Genomic DNA, 9,493 nt, shown 5'->3' on the forward strand with positions numbered 1-9,493 from the left:
CTCAAACTGAATAACTACTGAAAGTGTTTCCTTCAATGTGCCATCTCTTTTGCTCATAAGTCTGTTTGCCTCAATAACTTTTCCTCCTTTAATCTCCTTTTTAACATCATCCATAGACATATTAAGTGGAACTCCAGATATGACTCCTCTCAACATTGCCATTGCTCCTGGGATATGAGCCTTTATTTTTTCCCCACTGAGTGTCGTCATTTTAAGTATTTTTCCCTGCTGTTGCTTGCTGGTTGCTTGTATCAAAACTCGTTTGTTGTTCATAAACTTGGCAAATTTGATTTTACCCATTTCTTTCTCAATTGATTTTGTCAGTTGAATCGGGTGGTAATGCCCACCATCCCGGTTGAATTCTATTATAACTTTCCACTCCTGCTCTAGTTCTGTATTCGAAATTGCTTGTTTTCCATTTTGACTGCCTTTTGGTTTTTTGTTTAAGCCTGCTCCACTCGACCAATCCGACCAACTTTGTGTTCTTGGTCTGCTAACTTTTTCCCTCAAAGCCCTTTTCTTCCTCACAGCTTTGGTTTCCTCCCATTCCATATCAGGTCTTTGGGTCCCATCTGAGCTGGTTGACATGATGATACAGTCAATGTACAGTTTATGCTAACCAGTCCAATGCTACCGTTTCTGTATGTTTCGATGATTTCCGACTCTCTCTGAACTTTCTGCAGCGTGTCTCCAACTTCACTTTCTTCTTCCGGCTTCCTCCGTCCGTTTCCGCTCGCTCCTCACTCCTCCGAAGACAGCTGATGGAAAAGGGGAGAGCATATATAGAGGGATTAACAGGTGCGATGATTAGGCTTGTGAATGGAGGGAAGTGATAGGTTAGCTGAGGAGTGGGGAGTGGCGCTCCCTATCCTTTAGTGAAGGGAGCGAGTATTGCCATGACGCGCAATACGAAGTGATAGGTCTTCCTGCCTGAACTTGCGCTGAGCTTCATTTGTATCGTTGGTGGATTGTTACATTTAATACAAGTGTCCATCCGATGGACGAATGAAAGACACCTACACATGTGTGCCCTCTAGGTTGCCCTAGCAGTAAACCTTAGCAAATATAGTATACCATATTTAGTTATTGAGAAAATGTACAGTACTCATGCATAAAAAGCCAAAACCTCAGCTATTTTTCATGTTCCTTTAAAGAATAAGATTGGCTTTATTTTATTATTTAATATTACATTGTTTTATATCCAACGCATTCTATAAAAATACCAAAACCAACAATAATTTGAGTAATGTGTCTAATACTGAATACTGAATACTGAAGCCTAATACTGTAGCTCATTCGTTTGTGCCACAGAGATACAGTCTTGTCCAACATCTATTAGAAGCAGTGGTGTTGCCTGGCAAGCCCCGAATGTTTTTTCTGTAGCCCCGAACAATTCTCCCTCAATAATATAATACATTAACCGTGCTTTACGTGAACCTCATCATGACACAAGAGAGGACGGCAGGAATGTAATTTCCCGTGTTCAGTGAATGCAACAGAGGCAAGACAGCAGACCAATCAGAGAGTTGCATGGAAATAAACGTGTGCTTGTGTCATTCAAGCTCGGCTCTGTGTGCTAGTTGCACAAGATGGCGTCTATCAACTTCCGGCGGCTGGGTGTGAGCCCGAGTACTTCCGGTCTTCGGTGTGGAGTTGTTTGGGGAGTTAGCGATATACATACGATAGATAGAGAGAGAGAGAGAGAGAGAGAGAGAGAGATAGATAGATAGATAGATAGATAGATAGATAGATAGATAGATAGATAGATAGATAGAGAGAGAGAGAGAGAGAGAGAGAGAGAGAGAGAGAGAGAGAGAGAGAGAGAGAGAGAGAGAGAGAGAGAGAGAGAGATAAGACAGCTTTTATGTGTGCAGCTCCACTTGCTTGGAACAGTCTACAGCTAAAATTGAAATTGAGCAATTTTATTTCTCTGAATGTTTTTAAAGCAAGTCTAAGTGAAATGCTTTCTGAAACTATGGGTATTTGTAAATGTTGATAAGTATGTAAATATGTTGTATGATATCCTCTATTGTTTGTTTTTATGCTGTTTTATGTTTCATGTGGAACTTAAATTGCTGCAGGTCTCCCTTGTAAAAGAGATCTATGATCTCAAGGGACCAATCTGAATAAATAAAGGTTTGAAATGAAATGAAACATTAGTGTACCACACTACATCATATGTTATCATATTGTGGATTTATTATATTATGTATTGTCCTATGTTCTTTTTGTGTGCGTTTGTTTTGAGGTTATAATTCATTATTTACATATAATATATATATATTAGTTATATTCATTAGCCGATTCTTTTGAAAATGGAAAATGAGCCAAACGTAGCAGCATTTGTATGCACTTCAACCAAAACCCAGGCCATTTGTAAAGGCAAACTATCCTTTAAAGCAGGGTCCACAAATAATCTCCATCGCCACTTAAAAACACAGTATCTAATATAAAGAGTTGCGTGAATTTCATTCAAGGCAAGACAACTTTATTTACTTAACACATACAGACGGTAAATTCAAAGTAGTAAATTCACTGACATGGATATGGCGCCACCTTGTTTCATGTTTACAAAGAAGATTATTGACATTAGGTCTGGCAATACAGTCAATCATTATCCTGGTGATTATTTTGCTTATTTTCCCTTCAAAGAGCCATAATTCCCATCACTAATTGCTGCCCAGGTTTGCCCATGCTTTTACCAGCGGTCCGTTCTGGTAGTTGACCAGGAAGCAAGCCACATTGAAGAGCTCCTCAATGCTTCCACACACAGACAGTGGTATAGCTTTGTCATAGTTTGTTCTCTTTGACTCTTCTGATGCACCTCTCCACATGGACCCTCAGACGTGCAATGGATTGAGTCTGCCTGACATCCTCCCTGCTCATTTGGGTTTTTTTGTGCAGAAAGGCAGGCCGGTACACTTTACACTCAATCAGATTGTCCACAAGGAACCCTTTGTCGACCATTATCGCCATGTCTGGTGTGAGCAGGCTCACGATGCCAGACAGCTTGAAGATCTCCCGGTCACTCATAGATCCTGCATACAGGCCAGACACAAATGTAATGGCACCATGTGGTGCCATGCCGATCATGGCCTTGAATGTAGCATGCAACTTGCATGTAGAAAAGACCTCACTCTGCAGCAGGAGAGATGATGGAGTCTGGCAGAATACTTCAGTGCAGTCAAGCACCACTTGTGTGTCAGGGAAAGCTGAAAACTCTGGTGGAAGGTGAGCTTTGACAACTTCGCGTGGGATCCACAGACGTTTGCTTCCAAGCAGTTGGTAGAGGAAGTGTGTCCAGGTGGAAATAATTCTGCTGACTTTGGTGCGGTGAATGCCAATCCGTTCTGCTAGATCCCTCAGATGTAGGCCCACTGACAGGTGCATGAGGAACAGCAGCAGCTCATCTATGGGTGGAAGTTTCTGTGAAGACAAATAAGTGTTAGGCACACTGTAGATACTGTTATAGGGGAGACCGGGTACAGTTGTAACACATTTTCCTGGGGTTTGTTGTTCTGTGTGTGTGTGTGTGTGTGTGTGTGTGTGTGTGTGTGTGTGTGTGTGTGTGTGTGTGTGTGTGTGTGTGTGTGTGTGTGTGTGTGTGTGTGTGTGTGTGTGTGTGTGTGTGTGTGTGTGTGTGTGTGTGCGTGTGTGTGTGTGTGTGTGTGTGTGTGTTTTGTGAGTGATGTGATGCACTTGTTAAACGGTGGTATAGTGTGCAGCGTGCATAATTATTAATATACATCCATGCTTGTATGCTGCTTACCGTTGTTGATGGTTGAGAGGAATCCGAGCTGCTGGCAGAGGATGCCTTGGCGTTGGTGATCCGCACCATCTTGGTTTGGCTGCAGGCTCCACCAATTTCCAAAATGCAAGGAAATGCTTGTATGTGGCTAATCTAAGAATGTAATATTGTTCATGTTAGACATAGTTTTGTTTCTTAAATTAGCTTCCCCAAATGAAAAGTGTTTATCAAACTAGTGGCCATAACAACATCCTGATAGCCTTATAAACAAACCTTATAAACAAACCTGGTGCAGAAACGAATGTCCTCGTCCGACCCTGCCAGGCGTTGTATCCCGAAACGAGATCTCAGTTGTAACACTTCCAGCTGGTGTTGGAGCTCCCTAACCTGGATTTTCAAGGCTTCGTTCTCGTCGGCCACCTGATTTGCCATCACTGCCGTCGCTGGATTTACAGAGTAGTCATGATCCGGTGGCGCAAGTGTTTCCACCTCGTACTCAGCTGTCAAGTCCGGGGTGGGACTCTCTGCCCTCGGCCGACGCTCCCAAACATTACGTCTTGGTGTAGGTAGCTCGTAGTTATTCCAAGCAAAGAGAACAGCTGTAACTCCTTTCATACTCTGTTCAGTCCTCCAGATGTGACGAATAAGTCTCCTGGTCGAAAATGCCTACTACACACAGGTATTTGTTGTGGGGCTGAAATTGTCCCTACGGACCTTGATCAGCCACTGAGCCTTTACCTCAGCATCAATAGGAAATGAATGGAAACTTATCTCCCGATTATAACGGGACTTATTTGTACAAAGGGGCACACAGCAATGTAGTACCGACTTTCTTACCCGCTGGAAGGCCAATCGCGTTTCTTTACCGCTCATCATCTATGCTATCTATCGCTATCTGTATGCTATGTATCTTGCTATCTATCTATCTATCTATCTATCTCTCTCTCTCTCTCTCTCTCTCTCTCTATCTATTTATCTATCTATCTCTCTCTCTCTCTATCTATCGTATGTATATCACTAACTCCCCAAACAACAACACACCGAAGACCGGAAGTACTCAGGCTCACACCCAGCCGCCGGAAGTTGATAGAAGCCATCTTGTGCAACTAGCCTATAGCGCATTGAGAGAGAGAGGGGGACCGGTGCCAGCAGGGACTGTGTTGTTAGCATCTGGTCAGCTAGCTGCACTAACGCAGGGGTTTCCAAAGTGGGGAAACCAACCCCCGGGGGGTCGCGAGACCCCGTGTGGGGGTCGCGAGATGATTACAAAATCAAAATGGAAAATAAAAAAAATTAAAATTATTATTTTTATTTTTATTTATTTTATTATTAATAATAACGTTTTCATAGACATTTTTTTCAAAGACAATCCACTAGCGCAGTGTTTCTCAAACTTTTTCTGAAATTTATTCACTAGCAAAGTGACTCTCAGACTGAGGGACTCAGGTGAGCTAAAGGACTCTTGAGTGTTTAGATCAGGGGTGTCAAACTCAATTTCATCGCGTCCCACAACAGCATTATGGTTGCACTCAAAGGGCCGGTGGTAACTATATAAATATACATATATAAATATATAAAAGTATGTATTATATGACATTATTTCCTCTGAATTAGATTATTATTGGATAGGGTAATAACTTAGTAATTAACTACGTCTGAAAGCAGAAGTCCAGGGCAAATAATTGGAAGTCTCTTCAGTGCGCATGTCACAAAACGAGATGCATTGTGGGACATGTAGTTTATGGGCAACCTGCTTCTGTAAAGTGGCATGTAACCGTATGATAAACGTATTATATTCTTTGCAAGCTCTTGCGGGGCCACATCAAATGAAGTCGCGGGCCGGATTTGGCCCCTGGGCCTTGAGTTTGACACCCCTGGTTTAGATGGTTACATTTAGTCTAAGTTATCTCAGTGGATCTCAAACGGTTTGGTCACAAATTATTCAAAAGATTATTTCCACGGCACACCTTCATATGATCATATAAAAAAAATAAGAGAATAAATGAAAAACAGGTATGAAATACTATATGGCAGTAAAACAAGAATAGAGTTTAAAAGGGGAGTGATTTATAAAATATCCATAAAGAAAAAGAAAATATGTTTACAGTTCTGTTTCATATGGCTATTGAGAGATGTATCCATAGATCTCTTAATGTTGTGCTCAAAGTGCACCAGATTGATGCTTTTAACTTCAATATTTAAAAAAGAATCTTCCCGGGGGAGCGTCCCCCCGGACCAACCTATAAGAGGTGAGGTCTGCCCCACACTCATTAAAAAATAGCACTTTACCCCTGCCCTGCCTATGTGCTGATTATATATATATATATATATATATATATATATATATATATATATATATATATATATACACTGAACAAAAATATAAACGCAACACTTTTGTTTTTGCTCCCATTTTTCATGAGATGAACTCAAAGATCTAAAACATTTTCTATATACACAAAATAACCATTTCTCTCAAATATTGTTCACAAATCTGAAAAAATCTGTGATAGTGAGCACTTCTCCTTTGCCGAGATAATCCATCCCACCTCACAGGTTTGGCATATCAAGATGCTGATTAGACAGCATGATTATTGCACAGGTGTTCCTTAGGCTGGCCACAATAAAAGGCCACTCTGAAAAGTGCAGTTTTGCTTTATTGGGGGGGTCTGGGGGGGTCCGGTAGGGTTAAACCCTAACCCTAACCCTAACCCTAACCCTAACATGTCACCCATCTCCTTCGCATAGAGTTGATCAGGTTGTTGATTGTGGCCTGTGGAATGTTGGTCAACTCCTCTTCAATGGCTGTGCGAAGTTGCTGGATATTGGCAGGAACTGGAACACGCTGTCATATACGCCGATCCAGAGCATCCCAAACATGCTCAATGGGTGACATGTTAGGGTTAGGGTTAAACCTGACTGGTTTTCGGACCCCCCCAGACCCCCCCAATAAAGCAAAACTGCACGTTTCAGAGTTGCCTTTTATTGTGGCCAGCCTAAGGCACACCTGTGCAATAATCATGCTGTCTAATCAGCATCTTGATATGCCACACCTGTGAGGTGGGATGGATTATCTCGGCAAAGGAGAAGTGCTCACTATCACAGATTTTTTCAGATTTGTGAACAATATTTGAGAGAAATGGTTATTTTGTGTATATAGAAAATGTTTTAGATCTTTGAGTTCATCTCATGAAAAATGGGAGCAAAAACAAAAGTGTTGCGTTTATATTTTTGTTCAGTGTATATACAGTAGGGCAAAAAAGTATTTAGTCAGCCACCAATTGTGCAAGTTCTACCACTTAAAAATATGAGAGAGGCCTGTAATTTTCATCCTAGGTATACTATGAGAAACAAAATGAAAAAAAATCCAGAAAATCACATTTAATTTGATTTTTAAATAATTTATTTGCAAATTATGATGGAAAATAAGTGTTTGGTCAATAACAAAAGTTCATCTCAATACTTTGTTATATACCCTTTGTTGGCAATGACAGAGGTCAAACGTTTTCTGTAAGTCTTCACAAGGTTTTCACACACTGTTGCTGCTATTTTGGCCCATTCCTCCATGCAGAGCTCCTCTAGAGCAGTGATATTTTGGGGCTGTCGCTGGGCAACACGGACTTTCAACTCCCTCCAAATATTTTCTATGGGGTTGAGATATGGAGACTGGCTAGGCCACTCCAGGACCTTGAAATGCTTCTTACAAAGCCACTCCTTCGTTGCCCGGGCGGTGTGTTTGGGATCATTGTTATGCTGAAAGACCCAGCCACATTTCATCTTCAATGCCCTTGCTGATGGAAGGAGGTTGTCACTCAAAATCTCACGATACATGGCCCCATTCATTATTTCCTTTACACGGATCAGTCGTCCTGGTCCCTTTGCAGAAAAACAGCCCCAAAGCATGATGTTTCCACCCCCATGTTTCACAGTAGGTATGGTGTTCTTTGGATGAGACTCAGCATTCTTTCTCCTCCAAACAAGTCTATTTTGGTTTCATCTGACCATATGACATTCTCCCAATCCTCTTCTGGATCATCTAAATGCTCTCTAGCAAACTTCAGACGGGCCTGGACATGTACTGGCTTAAGCAGGGGGACACATCTGGCACTTCAGGATTTGAGTCCCTGGCGGCGTAGTGTGTTACTGATGGCAGCCTTTGTTACTTTGGTCCCAGCTCTCTGCAGGTCATTGACTAGGTCCCCCCGTGTGGTTCTGGGATGTTTGCTCACCGTTCTTGTGATCATTTTGACCCCACAGGGTGAGATCTTGCGTGGAGCCCCAGATCGAGGGAGATTATCAGTGGTCTTGTATGTCTTCCATTTTCTAATAATTGCTCCCACAGTTGATTTCTTCACACCAAGCTAGTTACCTATTGCAGATTCAGTCTTCCCAGCCTGGTGCAGGTCTACAATTTTGTTTCTGGTTTCCTTTGACAGCTCTTTGGTCTTGGCCATAGTGGAGTTTGGAGTGTGACTGTTTGAGGTTGTGGACAGGTGTCTTTTATACTGATAACGAGTTCAAACAGGTGCCATTAATACAGTTAACAAGTGGAGGACAGAGGAGGCTCTTAAAGAAGAAGTTACAGGTCTGTGAGAGCCAGAAATCTTGTTTGTTTGTAGGTGACCAAATACTTATTTTCCACCATAATTTGCAAATAAAGTCTTTAAAAATCAGACAATGTGATTTTCTGGATTTTTTTTTCTCATTTTGTCTCTCATAGATTAAAATTTAAATTACAGGCCTCTCATCTTTTTAAGTGGGAGAACTTGCGCAATTGGTGGCTGACTAAATACTTTTTTGCCCCACTGTATATATATAATATATATATATATATATATATATATATATGTATATGTATATATATCTGTATATATATATATATATATGTTATATCTGTAAAGCGTCTTTGAGCACCTGTGAAAGCGCTAACAAAATAAATCTATTATTATTATTATTATTATTATTATTATATAGCTGATTATCGAGCCTTCATTGTAACAGTCGCGGGTGTACTGTGTATGTGCGTGTGGGGAGTGTTGCAGTAGAAAATTCCACTGTAGCGCCGCGGCCGCCGCCACTGTGGGCTAAGCCCCGAATGTTTTCAGGTCCCTGATGAGAAGCATATTAATAAGCTGTACACAAGGTGACATGTTCTTTTCATTAAAAATGAAAAATGGGCGCTGAAGTTTAATATGAGTCAATGGCACGTTCACTGTCCTGCTGTTGTAAATACCCTCTCGAGCTCCAAATGTATTAATCAGCCAGTGGAAATACTATCCAACAAATGCCTTCACTTCTGTTTGAGCAGTGCTTGCTAAAAGCTGTTTAGGGACTTGTTTGTTTAATTTAAATAAAACAATTTGTAAAATTCAGTATTTAGACTTTTGAAAAGCATCTATGGATGGTAATGCCTCATTTGTTTTATTACCTTGTGGCTCATTTAAAATCTAATGTATACTGCAGAATATTTTTTCTCCTAGAATAGATGATGCTGGGCATGGGCGGCGCCAGAGATTTTTTGTTGGGGGTGCTGTTGGGTAGCTTGCCGCTTCATAGAGGTTGCTCAAACATGTAGGGTTTCCCATTAATGTATGGGCTACAGTGAAATGTTCGACTGCAACACTCCCCACACGCACATACATTAGGCTACACCCGCGACTGTTACAATGAAGGCTCGATAATCAGCTCACGGCATATAGGAAGGATAAAGTGATCTTTTTTTAAGTGGGGGGCGGACCAGCCTCC

The 9,493-nt window shown here is 41.3% G+C and overlaps 1 protein-coding gene across 1 annotated transcript; it reads right to left on the bottom strand.

The window, feature by feature from the left end:
• Positions 1-2,522: 2,522 nt before the first annotated feature.
• Positions 2,523-5,787, bottom strand: LOC307018158 (uncharacterized protein). The gene is made up of 3 exons (XM_079648283.1): positions 4,035-5,787; positions 3,770-3,901; positions 2,523-3,426 (listed from the first exon to the last, which is right to left on the bottom strand). Exons 2-3 carry the CDS (start codon positions 3,836-3,838, stop codon positions 2,791-2,793), a joined length of 705 nt encoding a protein of 234 aa, XP_079504409.1. The 5' UTR covers positions 3,839-3,901; positions 4,035-5,787; the 3' UTR covers positions 2,523-2,790.
• Positions 5,788-9,493: the final 3,706 nt, after the last annotated feature.

The sequence above is a fragment of the Notothenia rossii genome (assembly GCF_949606895.1).
Source record: "Notothenia rossii genome assembly, chromosome: 9".
NCBI lineage: Eukaryota > Metazoa > Chordata > Actinopteri > Perciformes > Nototheniidae > Notothenia > Notothenia rossii.

Coding starts and splice junctions, on each gene's coding strand:
- LOC307018158 (XM_079648283.1), bottom strand. CDS start 3,838: ATGGTGCGGATCACCAACGCCAAGGCATCCTCTGCCAGCAGCTCGGAT. Junction 3,427..3,769: donor CCTCTCAACCATCAACAACG/GTAAGCAGCATA, acceptor TTGTCTTCACAG/AAACTTCCACCCATAGATGA.